This window comes from Eptatretus burgeri, chromosome 19 (assembly GCF_056783735.1).
Source record: "Eptatretus burgeri isolate ZD-2024b chromosome 19, Ebu_testis_v1, whole genome shotgun sequence".
Classification (NCBI taxonomy): Eukaryota; Metazoa; Chordata; class Myxini; order Myxiniformes; family Myxinidae; genus Eptatretus; species Eptatretus burgeri.
In genome coordinates, this window is record NC_140979.1 from 853,540 (window position 1) to 877,836 (window position 24,297).

General features: G+C 47.4%; 1 protein-coding gene across 10 annotated transcripts in view; it reads left to right on the plus strand.

Moving 5' to 3' along the window:
* LOC147008357 (uncharacterized) overlaps positions 1–24,297 on the plus strand; it is an 81,965-nt gene that overhangs the window by 54,968 nt on the left and 2,700 nt on the right. For 2 of the 10 annotated variants that reach the window (XM_085864797.1, XM_085864798.1), the window contains exon 2: positions 20,139–20,672. In XM_085864797.1, the coding sequence (XP_085720923.1) occupies positions 20,168–20,672 (505 nt within the window). In that variant the 5' untranslated portion in view covers positions 20,139–20,167. The other 8 variants (XM_085864795.1, XM_085864802.1, XM_085864803.1 and 5 more) reach the window with 8 other exon arrangements.

Below are 24,297 nucleotides of genomic sequence, written 5' to 3' on the forward strand. Positions count from 1 at the left end.
TGGGAGTTTGTCCCAAAGGCGGGAAAAAAGAGGAATGAGAGAGTGAAGGTCAGCAGTGATTCGTGATTTTGGTAGTTTTACCAGAAGGGGGTTTCTGCTGGACCTTGAGTGCCTTGCGTAAATATGGGGGGCGGGGGGGTGGGGGCATATCACAGACAGAGCAGGTGGGCGAGACCGGAGAGGAGACGGTAGTAGACAGAAAGACCACCGACCTGCCTGCAGTCGTGGGGCGGCTTAGCCCAAATATTCAAAAGAATTGTGCATTTTGTGATACAAGCACCAAATTTGGCACAAATGTACATTAATATGTTGCGAACATTTTCAGATCTTGGGCCACTTAAATTCTCTCTTTATGTCCGCCATATTGGATTTCAAAATGGCCGCCACTTGAAATCTACATTTGCTATTATCTCTGGACGTAATGCACCTATTGACTTGATTCTGGAATCTAAATGTATGTTTTTGGGGGCAAGGAATCCAATGGTACCATTTTCAACTTAATATTATCTATCACAGTCTGTTATATAATTTTATTTGGAAATTATCGAGGCAAATATTGGATTCAACACAAAACTTTGACAAGAATGTCTTAGTTCTGTAAATATAAATAAATAAAAAACTATACTAAATCACCAGTTACAACTCAGACAAGCTCATATATACTGGCAGTCGAAAATATAAATTCATATCCCATGAGGAAACAAAGTGACCCATTCATTTGTGTTTTTCATTTGCATATTTTCTGTAACATTACATTCATATTGTCAATAAATACCAAACATGCATAATCCCCTTTTCCTAGACCCTTTAAGCCATCTTTTGCATCAAAGACCTTTGAAGAGTATGCACAACAGATCTTCATCCCATATATGTCCACGAAGCTGTAAACAGTGTCACGCCTGGATCTGGTCTGGGATACTTACCTTGCTGATTCACTGAAAGGTAGTACACGTGCAAAGCGGGGACAAGGTGTGCGGAGACGTGTGGTGGCTGCCGCAGCCATACCAGGAAACTGGCAGAACTTCCTACGAGTGGAGAGCAACAAGACCGAGCTGTTCAGGTTCCTCTCAGCAGCTCTCATGGAATGGTTTGACCAGGAGGACAAGCAACTCGTCATTACTGATGGAGAGGCAGTGTTCAGCAAGCCACGACTGCCCTATCTGACCCCACTCGCCCCATGTAACCATGAAGAAGCTGACAGTCGGATGTTGCTGCATGCATCTCACGCAGTCCAGCATGGACACCATGCAATACTCATCCGGACTGTAGACACCGATGTCGTGGTGCTGGCAGTGTCCCTGGCACAGGAGTTGCAACCAGAAGACAAACTGTGGCTGGCATTCGGAACAGGCCAGAGTTTCCGATACCTAGCAGCACACGAAATAGCAGCTGGATTGGGACGAGAGAAGGCTCGTGCACTGCCAATGTTCCACGCTCTAACTGGATGCGACACTGTGTCTAGTTTTCATAGACATGGCAAGAAGACTGCGTGGGCAGTCTGGACGTTACTGCCAGAACTCACTGAGGCGCTGCTGCTGCTGTCCTCTGCACCTCGTGACATACCAGACGATGCAATGCGCATCATCGAGAGGTTCGTGATCCTGTTGTGTGATCGAACCAGCAAATGCACAGACATTGACAAGCCCAGGAGGAAACTCTTCGCAAGGAAGAACAATGTGCAGCTCATCCCTCCAACGAAGGCAGCTCTGGAGGAACATGTCAAGAGGGCAGTGTATCAAGGTGAGCATGTGAGGGGTCAGATACTGCTGCCAGCACCAGAGCTCCCTCCACCAACCAACTGGGGTTGGTCAAGGACTGGAGAAGGACAGTACACACCTTACTGGACCAGGCTAACTGAGGCAGCTCACAGCTGCATTGAGCTGGTTTCTTGCAAGTGCAAGAAAGGGTGTGTGAGGCGCTGCAAGTGCAAAAAGGCTGCCCTTCAGTGCACAGCCCTCTGTGTGTGTGAAGGGGACTGCACATGACGATGAGTCAACAACATACATGTACTTGTGGCAATGCTGAACTTGTTAACATGACACTGTTTATGTACACGTATCTTCAGTACCGGTGTATACCTAGCCTCAGATACCAGTACACCAAGCCTCAAATACTAGACCATGCAGCATGTTAGTATTATACCTAAGACATTTACAGAACTAAGACATTCTTTTCAAAGTATTCTGTTGAATCCAATATTTGCCTAGATAATTTCCAAATAAATTATATAACAGACTGTGATAGATAATATTAAGTTGAAAATGGTACCATTCGATTCCTTGCCCCCAAAAACATACATTTAGATACCAGAATCAAGTCAATAGCTGCATTACGTCCAGAGATAATCGCAAACGTAGATTTCAAGTGGCGGCCATTTTGAAATCCAATATGGCGGACACAAAGAGAGAATTTCAAGTGGCCCAATATCTGAAAATGTTCGCAACATATTAATGTACATTTGTGCCAAATTTGGTGCTTGTATCACAAAATGCACAACAGGTTTGCTATGCTGCTACACTACAGTGAGAAAGTGAGGGACCCAAAGACTCAGCCTCACCGCTGGAGATACCAACAGTGAATCACCTTTCTCCCATTGTGTTCATGCACCTTGCTGTGAGTTCCTCCCACGAACTCCCAATGGTGTCCACTGCAATCACAATGTTTAAGCTCCTCCAGAATTCCTTCAGGGTGGGCTGTCCACCTGCCATCTTCTGGACAAGATTTGACATTGTCCTCATGAGATAACATGCCTGAACTGGGTTGATAATTCCCTGGTCCATCGACTGAATCAAACATGTGTTCGGTGGTAAGATCTCAACACACGTTTGGACAAAGGGTTGCTAAATCCAGGTGGTGCGCCCTTTGCATTATTCAAGAGGAGGATTTTGAAGTCCATATTTTCTATCTGGCAATCCTGTTTGAAGGCCAGCATTGCATTATATAATTATCCACAAGCCATTCCTTAAAAATCCGTTGCATAATCCAGGCCTTGCGGTTACTCTGCCAGATGACACAGATACACTGGAAATCTTTGCCACACACTTTACACTTGTATGGCATCTCATGTTTGATATCTCGTTCAAGATGTTAATGAGCTGAACGTTTTTTTGCAAACAGGACTTTTGCCCGGCTTCTTGGTTGCTATCTTCATGGACACGATGTCCAGCAGGCGAAGCCCCGACCATGAGGCACGAATGAAGGCATGCCCTGGACGTGATGCGAAACCTGAATGTGCATTGTCAACACCTGCACGTACCTGCACCCTCCGCCATGAGCTTCTGTTTCGCCTTGATGTGTGCGCACCGCTTCATCTCTTGTTGGTTACTGTCACGAACCATCCCACGGGGAACCTCATTTCTCAAGAGATTTACATCCATTCCAACATTGTCAAAAAACTTGCATCCCTCTCATATAAAATGAACAGATGTTACAGTGGTGAACCCGGATGTTTGTTCACCTCATTCACAAGACAATGAATGCAGTTTGAATCTTTCCAAGTATCTATCTACCATAACTACAATAATTGTATGTGAATTAACACCATAATTATGAGGACAATGAATTTGGCACAGCTTACTTTTACATTCGGCGTCCATTGCAAATATATAGGAAACCAAGCTGCTCCTTTGAGTTGTTCATAATATCTGAAGTCCATTTTGGAGGAAATAAACACACCAGGTATCGATGTCCAACTGGGGCTCAAACCCATCACGGGAATACGTAGACAAAACGATCATCACCTCGTTACCTCGCTGGTAATTTCATCCACAACCCCAGCTTTATTTGAACGACCCTTGAGGGGTCGTATCTTGTTAAGTACGTAGTTAATTCTGAACGCCGTGGATTCAAACGGATTTGTATTGGATGGGAAACGAAGGAAACAAAGGACCTTTTGCCATATATAAATCATTGCAATTCTCGAATCGAGCAACGTAGTGCCGAAACCACAGCAAAGCTGATGCAAGCGCAAATAAACTGACCGCGAGCGGGTGCGAGACCGAGACATGTGAATTATAATGGTGCGAGCCGCGGACGTGGCTGTGGACGCCGAGACATGCGCAGGGAAGTCTTTCGAGCGTGCAGACACTGGGCGAGAGAGTGCCCGAGCAACCCACCTGAACCGTAATTATGGCTCGAACAGACCGGCCGGGGAGACACGGCCACCTCAACCACGGAGTCGGGACATGAAGCCTCATTTCCAGGACAGATGGGAGATGCCAGCTGGACCAGCCCCCTCGTTCCCATCTCCATCCGATCTATTTATGCAAAGCCAATGACTATATCAGGGAGAAACGTCATCAGAATTACCATTGTTGACCTCGAAACCACGTGCTGAACCGAAACTGACTTTGAGCATCGAAGGATGGCAAATTCATTTCCTTGTAGTTCCTGGAGCGACGAAATCAGCTATAAGACAGAGTGACCTTCCAAAAGCACCTGTCGTGGAGCAAGTAAACGTTGTCAGAGTATTGGGCGTTGCCATGGCGATCCCACTGTCTGAACAACTACGGGTCGAGGTTGGACCTTTATCTGCCGAACATGCATTTCTGATGACTACTGATACGCAGACTAATCTATTAGGAAGAGATCTATTGTGTAAACTGACTTGTACAGTGAAGTGTACACCAAAGGGAGTATATTTAGATATGCCCCATGAATCGCATGTGACTGTTCTAACCTTGTTGCAGGAGAATTCAGAGAATCTGGTATTCCGGTGGATCTTGACCGAAGGTGAAACATCTAACCGTTTACAGGCGTGTGTGTGCGACTTGCAGATAACGCTGCCGGAGGTGTGCGATTTGGTAAGTCAACATCACATGGACTGGAACATGGGGAAGACTCAGTTACACTGCACCGCAGACTGCGACACTAACGAAAGGGACAATGACTATGCGAGGGAGGGAGCTCCGAAATTACACCAAAGTTACGACATAGAATTGGGGACAGTGTGGATCGGAAAGCAGGGAATTGGCTTGGAGGTGCGTCTGACGCACGAGCAATTAAAACTGTGGAATCAACCTTCCAGTGTTACACTGCATGTTACCTTAGCGGTGGCGCGAGACTACCAAGCAAAGGACATAGGACCCATGATAACCTACATGAAGATGCCACCAGGAGCGACCATGACGATACGTGAGCAGGGCAAAGAGCTCTGGGAGATAGAGGGACACGGAATTGCAGGTCAGGCCACGAAGAGACGGTAAAAGCGACGTTTGAGATGGTCGGCCGATCAGAGGCCCCAGGGCTTGAGAGATCACCTGAAATACTGGATCGGTTCCTGGGTCGGTTGTGGACAAAGCACGCTCATGACGTGGGCCGAATTAGGAGCATACAGCCGGTAAAGATCAATAAAGATACATCAAAGAGGCTGCCTTGCAAACTGCAATACCCATTGCGTCCAGTAGCGGAAGCAGGGATAGCTCCTGTGGTGGAGCGCTCTTAAAGCAAGGAACGTTTATTCCCACAGTCAGCCATTGTAATACACCGATCCTACCGGTGCGCAAACCAGGAAAGTTGACGTGGCGGTTTGTGCAGGACCTGATGGCGGTAAACGACTGCATGATTCCCGCCTACCCGTTCGTCCCCCACTCGACTCCGATCTTGTCGAGCATTCCGAGCAACTCTACCTACTCTACCGTGGTCGATCTTTGTTCAGCTTTCTTCAGCGCACCGATATTCCCCGAGTCACAATTTAATTTTTCCGTTCACGTATCGAGGTAGGCAATACACATGGACTGTGCTCCCGCAAGGGTACACTGAAAGTTTCCCCTGTTCTCTCGAGCATTGAAAAACGACCAAGATGACATCGTTTTCCCGAACAAATCCACGTTGGTCCAATATGTAAATGATTTGCTGATCTGCTCAACGTCGAAGGAAGTGTGCGAACATGATACTCTAACTCTGCTAACAGCACTCGCGGAGAAAGGACACAAAGCCTCAAAGGCCATATTGCAGTTTTGCCAGCAGGAGGTAAAATATCTGGGACACATCTTGAGGGAAGATACCAGACGTATCTCTCCAGAACGTACATCCGCAATATTGAAACTGCCAAAGCCAACTACTGCGAAACAGATGAGATCGTTTCTCGGGACGACCGGTTACTGTCGACAGTGGATACCTGATTATGCGTTGCTCGTTCGCCCCCTGCTGGAGATCGGTTCTGCAAGTGCACCCAATCCGCTTAATTGGACGTAAGAAGCCGACACCACTTTTGTGACGCTTAAACAAGCTCCTGTCCTGTGCTCCTGCAATGGGCCTGCCGGACTATGAGAAACATTTTTATTTATATGCAGATGAGGCTAGAGGCTTCACGCAATCATTGCTGGCCCAGAAACACGATAACAAATTGCAGCCCATTGCGTATTATAGTACCAAATTGGATCTGATGGCTCAAGGCTTCCCATCCTGTTTGAAAGCCACGGCAGCTGCGGCACACGCCGTTCAGACGACGGAATCTCTCGTCGTGGGGCACACTTTAATCATCATGGTGCCACACGCTGTCACAGCCGTGTTGTTAAAGACAAGGACACAGCACCTATCCACCTCACGAGCAACAACATACGAGCTATCACTCACTGCTCCAACGAACATCACTATCAAGAGATGTCTGCCATTAAATCCTGCTACTTTGCTTCCAACAGACCAGGATGGTGATCCTCATGATTGTGAGGAGGTAGTTGTACACACGTGTCTGCCACGTCCTGATCTGAGAGATACACCAATCCAAAATTCTGAATTGATTTTTTATGTTGATGGTTCATCCTCCCGGGCACCAGATGGGTCGTTGCGAACGGGGTATGCAGTTTGCTCTGATCACAAGGTAATAGAAAGTGGAAAATTGGCTGCGAGCTCCACGCAGCGAGACAAGGTGTTCGCTCAAACTCGGTAACTCGGACATGCTGCTTCGCAGAAGGCCAAATTGTGACGATTTACACTGACTCGGGCTATGCATTTTGGCGGACACTAATTTGGCACTCTCTGACGTGAGAGAGGATTTATAACATCGTCTGGTGCCCCGGTGAAGATTGGTACATGCATTGTTAATCTGTTGCAGGCAATACTTTTGCCTTACCAAATTGCAGTGGTTAAATGTGACGCACACACGGGGGGATCTGATGAAGTTTCACGGGGTAATGCCAGAGCAGGCGCAGCTGCCAAGGCCGCAGCCATTTCGCCGGATAACCTACTGGTATCCCAATGTGCATTAACACGAGCGGCAACGCCATCTCTTGACAATGTAAATACTTTACAAGCTGCTGTTAGTACAGCAGAGAGAGATTTGTGGATAATGTCTGGATGTGAATTTGATGATGAGTCTGAATTATGGAGGTCACCCGATGGCTGAGTGGTGGCCCCCAAGGCTCTGCAACCCTGGCTTGCTCGCTTAGCGCATGGGGCCGGGCATACCAGCAAGGGGGGAATGTGCGCCTCTATTGGGAAGCAATAGTTTGCCCCAGGCTTTAGTTCAATTTTGCAGAACAATATTGTAGGACTTGTCACATTTACCAAGAACACAATCCGGAAAAGGGGGGCCAAATGGCCTGAGGCGGCCACCCATGGCCCTTCGGGCCGTTCGTCCATATACAAATTGATTTTATCCAACTGCCAAGGTGTTGTGGACTTGAGCTTGTTTTGGTCGTCGTGGATTTGTTCACACAATGGGTCGAGGCGTACCCCTGTAGGAAAGCAGATGCTTCTACCGTAGTTAAGCTTTCAATGAAGGATTTTGTCTGTAGATTTGGGATACCCTGAAAGGTCTTTAGCGATCAGGGAACTCATTTTACAGCCGAAATGGTGAAGGAAATGTGTTGGGTTTTGCAAATCAAACAGCATCTGAACTGGCCTTACCATCCACAGTCTGTGGGGGCAGTAGAGAGGCAGAATGAATTTCTAAAGAATAAATTGGCTAAGGTTTGTGAACAGACTGGGTTGAAATGGCCAGATGCTCTGCCCATTGCTCTCATGACCATGAGATCAACCCCAAAATCGGAAAACTGGTTTGTCTCCGCACGAGGTTTTCATGGGAAGGCCCATGCGGACACCACACTCACCTCCACTCTCCATAAGAGAAATGAATGTGCAACAAATGGACGACACACTATTGACCTTTTGTATCGCCTTGAATCGTGCTGTGAGGAGCTTCTATGCGCAGGTGAAGCAAGCTTTGCCTGAGTTGGCCACCACTGATCACAACTTCAAGCCTGGGGACTTGGTCTATGTGAGAATTTATCAGAGAAAGAACTCTCTACAAGCACGTTGGTGCGGGCCGTATTTGATTCTGCTAACTACCCACACAGCCGTGAAGTGTAAAGGAAGAGCGACATGGATTCACACCTCGCATTGCAAGCTGGCGCACAACCCGAAAGACCTCGAGGAGAACTCTGCCTCAGGATCATTATGATAACCCTTTTAGCTGCATTGGCATGCGTATCTTTGGCTTTGGCTTGAATGATGTTGATATGTCCAACAGGGTTTGTAAGTACTCATGATCGAAATTACTTATATATTCCTTAGCCAAGCACTTGTTACCAATCTCACCAAGCTAACTGCATTATACACAGACCTGATGAGGCCTGATGAGTAAAGTAGGATAAGATAAGAGTTCATCTGGGATGGATTGGAAGAAGGGTATTGGGGCGCATTCGCACCCAGATGGACTGTATGGGATTAATACTTCACTGGCTCTTACTCTTAACCATGCTAAGGCTGTTAATGAAACTAGTTGTTGGGTCTGCACTTGTATCCCGCATTCAGCGGTTAGTGGAATACCTCTGTTAGCGATACCCTTTGACCCAAGCGAGTGTTGCGGATACTGGATCAAATGGAAAGAATGGCGTGAATGGGATAACCATACCAACCACCAGGATAGGGATTGGGAGACAAATTCTGAATGCAGTAACTATATCTATAAAAATCACATGGTAGGACCACAAGTAGCATTAAATAAGACCTATTTCATGTGCGGAGATCTCACCTATTCGGGGCTTCTGGATAACTGGACGGGATCATGCTACTTAGCATGCGTGATTCCACACATGCGCCTGCTCACCAACTTTTGAACATTCAAAGCGAAGTAAACGGAGCTTTACCTCCACTGAATTATTCTTCATGATTCTAATTCCCCATTATGGGGTGGGCCAGACATCAGTGGGAATTGCAGAATTAGCTGCCTCTCTGGAATCACTTGCAAACAAAACTGCTGAGGGTATGGGCGGTATTAATTCCGAGGTAATTTCCCTGTGTACTGTCGCGATGCAAAACCGAATTGTATTAGATTTGATGCTGGCCACACAGGGTGGAACCTGTGCGGTGATTGGTTCAGAATGCTGTACACATATCCCAGATAATTCAGAGCACATTGCAGGTGTAGCTGATAACATTAAGGACGAGGGAGCTAAGTTCCATCATTATTTTACTTAGGACGGGCCGTATGCGTGGCTCGAAGGAATTTTCGTAGGATGGGGAGCTTGTCCATTGCAATGAATTTTTGTGGGATTGCTTTGGATTGTCATTATCATTGTACTTGTAAAATGCACCACTACCGTACTGCCAGCCTTCATTACCTCTTGTTTAAAGAGAAAGTCTACAAAAATAATGGTTTCTCGACCAACACCTCCCTCCGGTGATTCTGATTCAGAAGCGGAGTCCTATGATTCCTTTAAGTTAGAACTTAAAATTGGAAATCCATAGGTCAGCGTTATGAGTGTGCTCTGTGATTATGGGAAATGTCCATCTTGTTGCACTCATCTGCTCTGTTCCGAACCTTGCATCGGTGTGTTGAAATCAGCCGTGCTGCCCAAAGTGGTAGTCCTCTACTGCACTGGCCCGAGCGCCTACTTCTACTGGAGCCTCAAGCAGGCTCAAAGCTGTACAACCACCTAAAGCCACCTGCTCCATTAGACGGGAATGGCGATGACGGACTGAGCTCCACGATGGGTGCTGTGAATGGGCTGCCCAAAAGGAATGGACACACTCGTGCGTGGACATGCATTTCCAATTGATTAAAGTCATTCATTTTGTGTTGTTTTGCCCAAAAGGGTAACACAGGGGGGGAGTGTTGAAGCAGACTTTCTCTTTAAATGGTAGTTTGCTGCAGTCAATTCTACATGCACCTGCTGTAGTCAATTCTACATGCACCTGCAGCAGTCAATTGGTGCACTTGCCGATTATGTATCCATTTCCTTGGAACACATATATTGGAACCAATAATCAACATCTTTGAACCAAATGTAATCAAATGCATTTATTGGAACTTGTACCCAATGTTCTCTCGGGCTCTGTTTTCCACCTACTTCCTCTCTCTCTCTCTCTCTCTCTCTCTCTCTCTCTCTCTCTCTCTCTCTCTCTCTCTCTCTCTCTCTCTCTCTCTCTCTCTCTCTCTCTCTCTCTCTCTCTCTCTCTCTCTCTCTCTCTCTCTCTCTCTCTCTCTCTCTCTCTCTCTCTCTCTCTCTCTCTCTCTCTCTCTCTCTCTCTCTCTCTCTCTCTCTCTCTCTCTCTCTCTCTCTCTCTCTCTCTCTCTCTCTCTCTCTCTCTCTCTCTCTCTCTCTCTCTCTCTCTCTCTCTCTCTCTCTCTCTCTCTCTCTCTCTGTGTCTCTCTCTCTCTTTCTCTCTCTTTCTCTCTCTCTCTCTCTCTCTCTCTCTCTCTCTCTCTCGCTCTCTCTCTCTCCCCCCCCCTCTGCCCCTCTCCCTCTCCCTCTCGCTCTCGCTCTCTCTCTCCCCTCTGTTTGATTTCTGCATCAGGAATTGTTTTCATGCCTCCTCATGCGAAAACTGGCCAAGACAAGGTCAGCGAGAAGTCGTTACGACCCAACTTCCCTCCTCCTCCTTTTGTTCTCTGATCTTTTCAGCCCTCAACCGGCCCTCAACTTTCAAACACTTTCCTTTTGACACTATATATATATATGCAATTTTTGTAACTCGAATTTTGCGGAGATCATTGCATGTGCTGCATCAATGCTCTACCGTTCCGTGATGTTGCGAATAAATATTCTCTGATTGAGTTGTACTTGCCTCGAGTGGACATTGAGTATTTGAGAGTTCATAAGGAAGTTACCTTGAATATTAAGAGTTCCACAACACCATGATTCTTGGAACTATTATGAAGGCGATTTGTGTCCTTCAGTATTTAAGTACGGTAACTAATTCAATTGAAATAAAGGTTTAAAGGAGGATTAATAAATTAATTGCAGGTTTCACCGCTGTTTTACCCAGTCTATTACATCACCCGATCTAACACGTGGCATTTGTTGTTCGTGCCTCGTGTTTGTGTCCTTTGTAACGTCCTTAAAAACAGTAAGTTGCCTGTTTGTAATGATTTTCAATTATGTTTGACTGCCAGGCAGGAAGACAGAGTATAAATGTTATCCTCTCTGAACACGTGCGATCGGGACGATTTCAGAGCCAATATACGGAAAAACAGCACACTTGTCTTCCTATTATTTATTTATTTGTTCTATACCTTGTCGAGGCTCGTATGAGAGCGAACACACAACGCACAGCAAGGGGGCACGAGACAAGAGGGGCGGGAGAGGGAAACACAAAACATTATGGAACAGAGACATGAGATCTGTGGAAGGGAGAGGGATCCACAGGGACTTTCAAGAAGGAAAGCAAGGATTTTGAAGGAGGTGGGTTTGGGGTGGATTAACGGGGGTAGAAAATATTGTGGTTTTGAATGGGGGAAGATAAGAGGTGTTGGAGAACAGCTGGTTTGAAGACCTGGAGGGAAGAGTGGGATTGAAGAGAGTGGGAGTTTATTCCAAAGGCGGGGAAAAAGAGGAATGAAGGAGTGAAGGTGAGCAGTGATTCTTGATTTTGGGAGCTTCACCAGAAGGGGGTTGTTGGTGGACCTTGAACGCCCTGTGGGAAAGATGGGGGGACAGATCACAGACATAGCAGGGGTGGGAAGGCCGGAGAAGAGAATGATGAAGACAGAAAGACTGCTGACCTGCCTGTGGTGTGTGAGAGAGAGAAAGAGAGACAGAGACCCAAACACTCAGCTTCATTGCGGGAGATACCAATGATCCGAAGAGCCTTTGTTTCCACTGTTTGAAGTTGAGCTTGGTCTGAAGCGGGATCACCAGCCGAGATGGGAGAGCAGTACTCTATCAGGATCAGGCTGTGGATAAAGAGTGTGTGTGTGTGTGGTTCAGAGCTCAGGTGTGTCAAGGATTGACTTTGCAAGGCAGAGAATGAATGCCATGTTGGCAACTGGCTTTGGATGCCAGCTTGGAAAATGTGGCTTTCCCAGGAAAGATCATGTCAGAAAGTTAGATCCAAATGCTTCAATGAATGGACTTCTTCAAGAGGATTGTGGAGAAAGTAGGGGGGGCTCCCAGATGGTCCTTTCAGAGAGACAGTGAGAATGTGAGATTTGTCAGGATTGAAAGACACATTCTCATCCAAGCCACTGCTCGCTTTTTTCCATGTTGGACAGCCCAGACATCATGGATGAAGTCATCCGATATCATCACAAAGTGGTCTTCAACTAAGTGATCAGCTTCCTGACCATCTGCAGGCACCGAGTGGCGAATGGCAACAATGACAACAATGATGGACATTGACCCAGTGCAGGCTCTGAACTTCATAGAATACATGACAACCAAAGTTCTCTGCAAAGTCTAGTATGAAGATGCATTCATTCTTTGGGAGGTTCTCCAGAAGCTGATTATAGGCTTTATATGTCCAGTATGCCAGAAACCGATGCTCAGCAAATGGAGCTAGTTGCTTGCAGGCCTCATTGGCAAGGTCTTCAATTGTGCCCTGCTTGTCTACGAAGGCCAGGCGCTTCTGTTTGCTACCAGGCACATCCTGATACTCATAGCCCTTCCACATCTGGTGAGTGCAGGCCTTCTCTCCTTGTTGCTGAGGACAGGCACAGGAGTTGATGTTATGAGTTAGTAGCTCTGTCAGCTTTTGCACACTGCACTCGTGGCATTGACGCTCGATACACTCAATCCTGTGCTGGCCATCAGGCTCAGGTGGGCAAAGAGTGAAGTTGACCACATCTGATATACCTTGAAATCTGACTCGATTATCTGGCTGGATCACCTTTAAAGCAGCCTTGATGGCCTGAAGCAAATAGTGCATTCGAAAATGATAAATACATCAACATACAAGGCGATGTGAGGCCTTTGCTGAAATCACCTGCCGAGGCTTCCTCATCTCGAAGGACCGCTGACCAACCTTGACACTGGGATTCTCCGTTTGGTTATGGAATTCTAACCCTAACAGCAAGGTTATGGAATCCTTCGCTTGTGGAAACACGGGCTGCGGTGAACCGGTTGAAACGGGGCAAAGTTCATGGGATCTGTGGCATCCATGCTGAACTCAGCCATGCAGGTTACAAATCTCATCCGAGTCTCTCTCAGCAACCGCTCGTTGGACACAAAATCCGACCAGCGAGAGCCAAGGATTCTCCGAAGAGACCTGGTACCAAAGGAATTAAGTCTCCGTCTGAGATCCTTGGTCAGAGTCCAAATCTCGCATCCATAGAGCAAGACTGGAAGTACCAAGGACCTGAAGACTCAGACTTTCGTCCTCCCGCACAGGTACCGGCAGCGCCACACCCCATGATCCAGTAAATCCATGACTCCCCAGGCCCGACCTTGACGTCTATTGACCTCTGACTCGCAGCCAGCAGAGACATGAATATCACTGCCAAGGTAAGTGAATCTCTCCACGACCTCAACATCCTCACCACAAACAGACACAGACAGGACAGCAGCATCCAAGATGTCACCGAAAGCCTGGATCTTAGTTATGACCTAAGAAACCCGTAATCCCAGCGGCTCCGACTCCTCATTCAGCACCTCGAGGGCCCCCAAAAGGATGTCTAAAGTCTCCGCAAAGATGACTGCATCATCTGCAAAATCAAGGTCCGAGATCTTGACATTCCCAAACGATGCACCGCAACTTGATCTCTCTGACATCCTCCCTAAAATCCAGTCCATACAAGTGCTGAAAAGTGTGGGGGCAAGTACACATCCCTGACGAACTCCAGTAACAACTGGAAATAAGTCAGAGATGGTACCACCACACTTCACAGCACTCTCAGTTCCAGAGTAAAGTTCAGACATCAGATCGATCAGTTTTGGTGGCACCCCACGAAGACTAAGAATCCTCCAGAGGACATCCCGATTCACTGAATCGAACGCTTTACAGAGATCAACATAGGCTGCAAGCAGCCCCTGCCGAAACTCTCGTCTGCGTTCGGTGAGGACACGAAGGGCAAGGATACGGTCAATCGTTGACCTCTTTGGTGTAAAGCCTGACTGCTCTGGACGCTGGTGCTCAAGCAGATGGTGGCGAACCCTATCAAGAATTATCCGAGCAAAGACCTTGCCCGGCACTGAGAGCAGCGTCACCCCTCGGTAGTTGTTGCAGTCTTGGTGATCACCCTTCCCTTTCCAGAGAGGGACAACAAGGCCCCTCTTCCAGTCAGTTGGGATAATGCCTGTGTTCCAGGCAGAGCACAAAACTGCATGCAACGACACGAGTGCAGCATTTCCACCAGCTTTGAGAAGTTCAGCATGGATGCCACAGATCCCTGGAGCTTTTCCCCGTTTCAACCGGTTCACCGCAGCCCGTGTTTCCACAAGCGAAGGTGGACCACAGTTGATTCGAGGGTCAGCAACAGGGATTGTAACTCCCTTGACGTCCAACTCGACAGTTGGGGGATCAGCCTGGTACAACCGCTCAAAGTAACCGGCCCAGCGGGCCTTCACTTCAGACTCCTCTGTCAAGAGCCGACCACTCTCTGCTCTCACTGCAGTGCTCCGAGGGATGGGCTTGGATGAACGTAATGCGCGAATTCCCCTGTAAGCACAAGAACCACTTGACCACAGGTGATGCTCTACCCCCTCACAGAATCCTCGCACATAGGCCTCCTTGTCCACCCTTCGCGCATGTACAGTTTTATGCCTCAGCTCCCTGAACAGCTCAGCTCTGCCATTCAGCCTGGCCCTGCGACTCTGGTCAATGGTATCCAGTGTCCCTTGAGAGACAAAATTCTTCTAAGCCCGACGGTGAGCTCCAAGACATCCACCGGCAACATCAAGGACGGTGGTCTTGAAGGCGCTCCACAACTCTTCAGGACCCCCCAAAGCACCCAGATCCGCCAAATCTCCACTCAGCCTGTTCGCAAACTCCTCAGCTACTCTCTCATCCTTGAGTTTGCCAACATCCAGCCTAGGCTGGGATGGTACCATTCTCCTGGATTTAAGCTGCAACTTCAGAGTTGCGACCACAGGCTCTGGTCGGTATTGAGGAACTGAGCACTCCGGTCGACCCTGCAGTTCTGGATCATCCTCCAGCGACCATTCACGAGCACATGGTCAATCTCCTTTGCCACACCATCAGCATTGAAACACCAAGTCCAGCGATGAGCTTGTGGGCACTGAAACCATGAACCAGCCACCCAAAGTCCATGACTTCTTGCAAAGTCAAGGAACTTAGTGCTATTCTGGTTCACAGTTCCAGACTCATGGGGACCAACGCATGTCTCATAACCATCCCTATCAGTTCCAGTCGATGCATTGAAATCGCCCAAGACTAGAAGTGTATCTCGCCTGGGGCACTGATCAACCACAGACTCGAATGTGGCATCGAATGTGTCCTTCACGGTGAAATCACTCGCCTCAGTCGGATCATACACAGAGACCAGGGAAATGACACCCAAGGAGTGACGAATCCTTCGTCTCATAATACGCTCGTTGACCGGTGTTACCTCAATTATAATTGGAGTCAGCTTATTGGACACAGCTACAGCAACTCCTTGGCCATGGTAACCATCAGAGTGACCAGACCAATAGTAGGTGTAACCACCCGCCAGGATCTCACTGTAATCCGGTGACGTGTTGTATTTGCGAGTTCATCACAACCACGGTAAAAAAAAAAAATGATGATTTCGCTATTTTCAGCGATTTCGGCTCGCAAAATCTCCTCCAATCAAAGACGAAGGTTGATGAAACTCTCCCAACCTCTGGAACTCTTGAAGTTCTCTTACGTTCAGAAATTACAGGTGGAAATTCCAATGTTTCTCAAAGCTGTCGTTGTTGGAAGTCGGGAATGTTGTGTGGGCATAAATGGATGGTTCATAGAATTGCCACCAGGTGTCACGTTCACTGCCTTCCAGTGCCACGTCGCCATTGACCTGCAGACCACACAATGGACAAAAAAGGACATGAATATCACGAGGAATTGACCTCTGCATAAGTTGGATAAAACTAAATAAATTGGTGCGGCATTTCAAAATGTATATACACGTCACGTCCATGAAAATGGTTTCCATGGCAACGTGAGTTTTGGTACGATATCTGGAAGGTTCCATTTTTGACGGCCATTTTGGAAAGTTATGACCGGTGGACATCAAAGCACAGTCCTGGATGGAATGGTATTTAAACATGAAAATTCCCCGTCCGTGAAAGCTGACATTGAGCCTTTTAAACTTATAATCACAACTTCTTTACAGGGAAATACGTGGACGTTTGACTGTTTGTCGTCCATCTTTGCAGCCATCTTGTAAAATGGCCACCCAGGAAACTTGTTCCAGACACATCAACATCTCAAATCATTCCACATGTGGGAAGTTTGGTGCTTTGATGAAAAAAATAGGGGCAATGCCCCTGGGCTCACCGGGTAGAACCAGGGTACCATTGGAAGGTATGGATGACCCACAAAATATGTTACGGAGGACATATGCGGCCTGAATGCCTGATTGACTGACGGACACCGCTCGATGCTGATACCTCCCCTGAACTACGTTACAGGTGAGAGAAAAATCCACACCTGTTCGTCCATGCTGCCTCACCACAAACTCAAAGCTTCATGCTCACCTCCATTCTTTCGTGTCCCCTTCTCTCGCCTGTGGAACTATCTTCCTGAATCTGTGAGCTCAAGCTCTTCCCTCCAACATTTCAACTCCGCTGTCCACCATCACTTCATGGTCTCTCTCATTTGTACCTCTGAGCCTCACCACATTTGTCCCTATCCTACACGTCACGCGTACCTCTCCTCGTGCTGTATGCATTCTCGTCCGGCTGTTTCCCCTTCACCGAGTTGTGTTTGTCGACCTGTCACCCTCTTGTTCTGCTTTTCCACAAACATCAAGACCTGTATCCAAACATATTGGCCAAATCCAAAATTCCTTGGTAATCTGATTTCATGATGCCGTGCACACACTCAAAGGTACCCAGTGCCAGAGGGAGCACAGCAACCCCAAAACATCACAGCAACCCCAAAACATCACAGCAACACAAGAAGACCTCTCCTGCGAGAGTAACAAACAACAAATCCTCCAGCGCACGACATTGCTGCGGCGCCTTTGGCACCCGACCATGCCAATGTCCAGCACATGGAGACTGAATTGGGAGGGAGAGGTGCATAAGAATTAATTCATTAATTACATAATTAAAACAAATAAATAATCGTAAAATAATTGATTGATTAATCAATTAGCTAATTAGCGTACCAAAAGCATCACCGCTTCATCTGAATCCGCAGCTTTTTGAAAATTAAGTAATTAATTCGAAAAACGAATAATTAATTGATTAATCAAAAATACCCTTCATAGCCAAATCACTTGTTCGCTGTCGTGTCCAAATATCAGCTTCCGAGCTCAAAATGCACCTGAGATATTGCGCAGATGAGAAACAAAATAATTAATAAATCGCTAATGATTTAGTAATTAATTGATTAATCAAAAAAAATTAATACCGTTTTTGCCAAAGAACATCTTCGTTTTTGTCCCGAAATTTCATGTTCCGAGCTCAAAGGAGGTTGAGATCTGCGATCGAGAGGAGCCGAGAGGAGCCTGTCGAACGATGGAAGCCGTGACCGGTGTGAAGGATCTCCATGTTTGTTTACGACCGTTCGATGCCAAGTAAACAATGTCCTCGCAGATTGACGTCCATCTCACGTCGACGTCATCATCCGTCCAAACGACGTTCGTCAACATCGGGTCATCTGACCTCGCGACACTCCAGGCGGAGGAAGTTACACGCCGGTGGGATGGAGATGGTACCTTGAGTCGGTGAGAGCGTCGTACCTGTGGCAGTCGGTGGTGGGTGTCCTTGGGTGGTCCAGAGCAGGTGTTCTTCACATACATTCTTCACGATGAGTGCTGCTCGGTCGACATGCCGAGTTATCACGGACATCACGTGCTGAAGCTCCTGAACGACGACTTGATTTGGTCTCGACGACCGTGACGTCACCGTGCGGGTTTGCTGTCAGCGCATCACCCGTCGAGAGCGCGTCGACGAACACAACCTGACTTCTGTTGCGCAGTTTTCAAGGTAGGAATGAAATAATTTACTTTTTTTTTTACCCTTTCCACTCATTCAGGATGTTTGAAAGTTTCACACGCAGGTGAGACACTCTCATGTAAGCGGTCCCACCTCGTCGCAGGTTGTGCACGCTGCAGCCAGGACGTCTGTTCGGCCATGAAGATTCCATCGTGGATGTAACTTCGTTTCAGGTGTGGGATGAAACGGACAGGTAGGAGTAGAACACCTGGAACCGTCTTCTAGAGGTTCTTCTTTCTCAATCTCTCAGCGCATCGCCACCTCGTGATCCCCCCCCAATCATTGCCCATGATCTTTATTACCCCCCATTAACCTCTCTTAACTCAACCTTCTTATTTGCTCATTTTTACTTCTTCCTTATTCTCCCCAAATCCTGTTCGTTCATTCCCTCGATGTTTGTCTCACTCTCAATAAAACCGTCTCACTCTCGTCTCGGGAAAAAAAAAAAATTTGAACGTGACGTGTCGTTGGAGCGATCGGCGTGATGACGTCATGACGTCGCGCCCGCGCGGTTGGACGGTTTGTCTCGTCCCAACGGACGTCCGTCGCTTCACGTCATCATGGAATGTTCGAACTGAATCAACTTGTCAGGATTTTCTCAGGTTTTTTTTTTCCCCAACTCGTGACGTGTATCCGTTTCTGACAGAAACACAATAAGGGACGAACGTTTTAAAAAATCGTTCGCGCTTCCGTTTTGAGGAACTCGCCGTTTGTAAAATATTCTGTCTTCCTTCGCTCGAGCTTACACAACGTTATCGTTTTACCTGAGAAGGATCGCGGTTTTATCTTCATCTTTTAGTGCTCTACTCTATTTTTTATCTTTGGATTGCGAGGCCTTTTGTGTTTGGTGACGCAGCCGCTTCCGGTGGGCAGTGTATAAGAGTTAGTGCTGTGTGCAGTCGGTTTCCCGCCCAAACAATTGTTTTTTTTTTTAGTTGTATCTTCATCGGGCCTTTTCAGGTGATCGTCGGTTTGTGTCTGTGGACTGTGTGGTGACACAGCCGCTTCCAATGGGCAGTGTATAAGAGTTAGTGCTGTGTGCAGTCGGTTTCCCGCCCAAATAATTGTGTTTTTTTTCGTTGTATCTTCATCGGGCGTTTTCAGGTGATCGTCGGTTTGTCTGTGGACTGTGTGGTGACACAGCCGCTTCCAATGGGCAGTGTATAAGAGTTAGTGCTGTGTGCAGTCGGTTTCCCGCCCAAACAATTGTTTTTTTTTCGTTGTATCTTCATCGGGCCTTTTCAGGTGATCGTCGGTTTGTGTCTGTGGACTGTGTGGTGACACAGCCGCTTCCAATGGGCAGTGTATAAGGGTTAGTGCTGTGTGCAGTCGGTTTCCCGCCCAAACTATTTTTTTTTTCGTTTTATCTTCATCGGGCGTTTTCAGGTGATCGTCGGTTTGTGTGTGTGGACTGTTCGGACCAAACACCTGTCTGAAGTGAATGTTGATAAAGGTAAGCTCAAGGAGGTGAAGTGAAATTAGCGTTTTTGGCGGGAAATCTTCTGATGGAGATGAAGAAAACCTCAAAAATAATTTATTCTCACGGATTCGGACGAAACTTGAGGTACAGGTCGGGAGTGTGATGAGGAAGAATTGATTCGATTCGATTGGTCCAGATCCAGAGCTGGCCCATCAAGTGGGATAAACAAAACATCAACTGTTCATCGTGGTGGAGGAACGCGCTCCACCGAGAGCCGCTCTCTGTTATTGTTTTGAGTTCCCTAAACCCAAGAGTCGGTGTGGTTGTATCGGTTTGTGGGAATGACAGAAGGAAACGTCGGGGGGTTTAATTATTACCTCTTCATCCCCATCCTTCCCTTTATCTCTCCACCGCAGAAACGCTGTGACCGGCACTTGAGACTGCGATGGCGAGCAAACCCGACTCATACACAATTGATTTATCAGGCTCTTGTGAGCAATGCCAAGCCATGGACCATGTTGATGACATGTGGGCCAAGTTTGATTTTCATTTGCCGCCACCACTTCCTCCGAGCATCTCCCGGCGACCGACGGACGGCTCTGCAGACCGACCGGACGACTGCGCCCCTCTCCACGTTCTCATCAGTGAGTTCCTCCAAGATTACTGGGCGCGGGGCGCACCTGCTGTTCAAAGAAGAGACGTCGACGTGGATGCCACTCGTGGCGTCCACACACCACTCGTAGATATTGAGCAGGAGCCAAATGCTTGTGGTGTTGATCTTGGGGAGAGCGGTTTGGGTGTACGACCTGAGCTGGTCACATGCTCGCTGGACCAGCGCAACATGGGTGAGCGTTCTGTCCGAACACTGGACCAGGAGGATGCGCCAAGGAAAGTGCCCAGCTTCGAGGCGTCACCAGTAGCTCCTGGAACGGAGACACCGAGTGACTCAGGTGAGCTTGGAGGTGTGGACGCGAGAGGTACAACACGGTAAATATTACTTTGATACGTTTCTGTTTGAATGACGTCACAGTTTCATCTCACAGTCGTTTGTTCATTGTGAAATCGAATATGCACAAGTATATCGGTTGGTTTGGTCTGTCATTCTGTTTGTTCTGTGTGTCAATCGCCTACAGGTCACATTTCAAATCCGATCTTCACGAAACTTCACCGCCTGGTGGAGGCAGTGACGAGTTGGAAGCCCGTTGTTTTTGAGGTCAATAGGTCAAAAGGTCAAGATCACATGACTTGTCTATTTTCAACCGATTCACTTGATATCTATGTATATCCTGTCTATAAAACTGGAGAACACGGGTGGAGGGTGAACCCTCGTCGAGGTGAAGTCTTGGTCAACCCTGAGAGTATGTCTATTAATTACGTACTGCTTGAACGTGAGTTCAATCATGTGTACGTCGATTAATTACCTCTTATTGGACCTTGACCATGTCTATTAATTGCGGACAATTGGGACATACCTTTCAGACATGCAGACCTTTTGGGCTCTTACACCTTTTAGACTCCTATCGACCTTTTACATCCCTTTTGACCATTTTGACCTTTTAAGTTTCAACCTTTACATCCTTTGGAGCCCTTGGACCTTATACACAGTGTCTATAGAAAGTGTACACCTCCTTTCAAAATTTTCACCTTTTGTTTCCTCAAAGGCTGCAATTAAATTCCATTAAATCAGACTTTTTCCACCTTTATTTACACATCGTAACCCACAACTTCCAAGGGAAAAACAAATCCTACAAATTTCAGAAAATTAATTAAAAATACAAAACTAGAACATCTTGGTTGGATGAGTGTCGCACCCTCCCTGATAATAGCAATTGTGAATTAGCTCAGGTGTAACCAATCACCTTCAAAATCATGCACCAAGTTAATTGGCCTACACCTGTGTTAAATTGTTGTGATTCTGATTATTTCAGAATAAAATCAGCTGTTCCTGTAGGTTTCCTCCACTAGGTGGTGCATTTCACAGCAAAGACTCAATCATGAGTATCAAGGAGCTTTCAAAAGACCTCCGGCATGAAGTTGTCGAAAGGCACAGATCAGGGGATGGGTATAAAAAATATTCAAAAGCCTTGAATATCCCTTGGAGCACAGTCAAGACAATCATTAAGAAGTGGAAGGCGTATGGTGCCACCAAGACCCTGCCGAGATCAGGCCGTCCCTCCGAACTGGATGACCAAGCAAGGAGGAGACTGATCAGAGAGGCCACCAAGAGGCCAATGGGACCTTTGAAACAGCTGCAGGCCTTTATGGCAAAGACTGTCTGCTGTGTGCATGTAACAACAATATCCCAAGCACGACACAAGTCTGGCCTGGACGGTTGGGTGGCAAGAAGGAAGCCATGACTCAAAAAGCCCACCTTGAGTACCGTTTGAGGAAAGCAAAAAAAACATTCCGGAGATTCTGAAGCCGCGTCTCAGAGTTTTGTGGTCGGACGAAACCTAGATGGAACTTTTTGGTCGAAGTACAAAACGTCACGTTTGGCACAAACCCTTTCTTCCATCCCATGTCTGAAACGTCCTGTTGTTACAACGTTTCTTTTCTCCATTTTCTGAATTCTCCTTTTGTTGTATCCCAGTTTGTAATGTATGTTCATGTTCCATCAATCATCCCTTTTTTTTTTCCAACTTCAGTGCCAATTCACCCCACCTCCTTAAATCTACCTCCTCATAACCTCTCACCTGTTATCCCCTCTCCTTACCCCTCCCATCTTGCCCCTCATTCTACCTCCACTCTTGACACCTCTTCACTGTCCTCTGCTTCACTATCAGCTCCTCCTCTGATGTCCCAAAGTGTGTGGTGTTCTAACATCTGTGAGCTCCATTCCAACCTAACAGATGTCTCACTCTCTCAATCAGTACACTTATCACCACCAACATGCTCCTTCCTTCCTCTCAGCACACCTACACCTCTTCCCAACCACTCAAATCTTGTATCTCCCCCTGCCCGCTCCCTTCATCAGCATACCACCACCAAGTGACATCCTTCCCCTCTTTCCAACTCTCCCCTCGCCCTACTTCACCTTGGCCGTGCTTGCACTCATCGTCTCCCCTCCCTCTCAAAACTTCCCTCGCACCCCTCCCTATCGAAGCAAACTTTACTCGCTTCCCCCTCCAAGCTTCCCTCTCACCTTTCTCAAAATCTCCCCCTCACCCTTCACCCTCTAATGTTCCCCCTCACATCCACAAAGCTGCATCCTTCCCCTACCCTCTCTCTTCCATCTCATCACTCCACCTCGTCCAATCTTCAACTGCCCTCTGCCCCCTCTCTTATTACTCCCCACTGTACTTCAACCCATCAACACCTTGCCTTTTCTCCCCATCCGGCCCTGTCCCCGAAGTCTTCTGCAATCCCTCACACTCATTCAACAACTCTCCTTACCTCCCCCTCTCCCCCTCCTCCCTCATCCTACTCTCCCCCTCCCCTCCCCTGCACCCAAAGCCTCCTCCCCTCCCTCTTCATTAACAGTGTGGACCTCAAACATCCGAGGCCTTATCTCGAACCCGACAGATCTTTCCATACAGATTGCCACTGACAAACCAGATATTATCTGCTCAACAAACTTTCTTCCCTCAAGACGTCTCTGACTCCCGAGTATCTCTCCCTGGTTACTCCCTCCTCCGGTATGACAGACCTGAGCCTCGTCCTGGTGGAGGAGTTGCTCTCTTCATCAAAGACTCTCTTCCTCACTCTCCATGCACTGCCCTCACTCCTCCACACCTCCAGGAATACCTCTGGCTACGGCTTCTCCTCAACTCCCACCTCATGTTTATACGTGCACTGTTCCGTCCACCAAACAGTGATGACTCCATCGACACCTCACTATCCGAAAACATGGACCAACTTCTATCTTCTCATCCAATCTCTCTCTTCCTCATATGTGGTGACTTCAATTGTCATCGTGCCAGTTGGCTTGGTGTGGGTACCTCTCTCACCTGTCATGGCACTCAAACAAAGGCTTTCTGCGACTCATTGGGACTGACTCAATCGGTCAACTTCCCGACCCGGATCTCAACCAATGGTACTCTCTCTCTTCTGGATCTGATTTTGACTAATTTCCCTGAAAATATCCGCTGCTCTTCCTCCGCTCCAATCGGTTCTTCTGACCACGTCCTTGTCAAAGTGGACATCTCTCTGGCTATTATCAGAGAACCACCTCAGCACCGTCGAGTCTGGAATTTCACTCAAGCCGACTGGCAGGGTCTCCAAGCAGCCACCAAACTTATCGACTGGTGTCCGATCGCTACTTTCTCAAACATCAACTCATCCTGGGAATTCTTTCAAAGAAACTTACTCTCCCTCATGAACAGATTTATCCCGTCTCATCTTCAGTTGTCCTGCCCTTCCTCTCACTCATGGTTCACTGAAGCTTGTGGCGAGGCAGTTGTCCTGAAACAACTTGCCTTTGCCTCATGGAAAGCAAACCAAACTGAGAGTAAGTTCAGTTCCTTCCATAAAGCTTGGAACAAGTGTGTATCTACTCTCTCCCCTCTGGGCTGGTGCCCCTGCCTCTCCCCTTTCTCTTCTTCACGCTGTGTAAACCAAGGCATTTAGTATCATTGG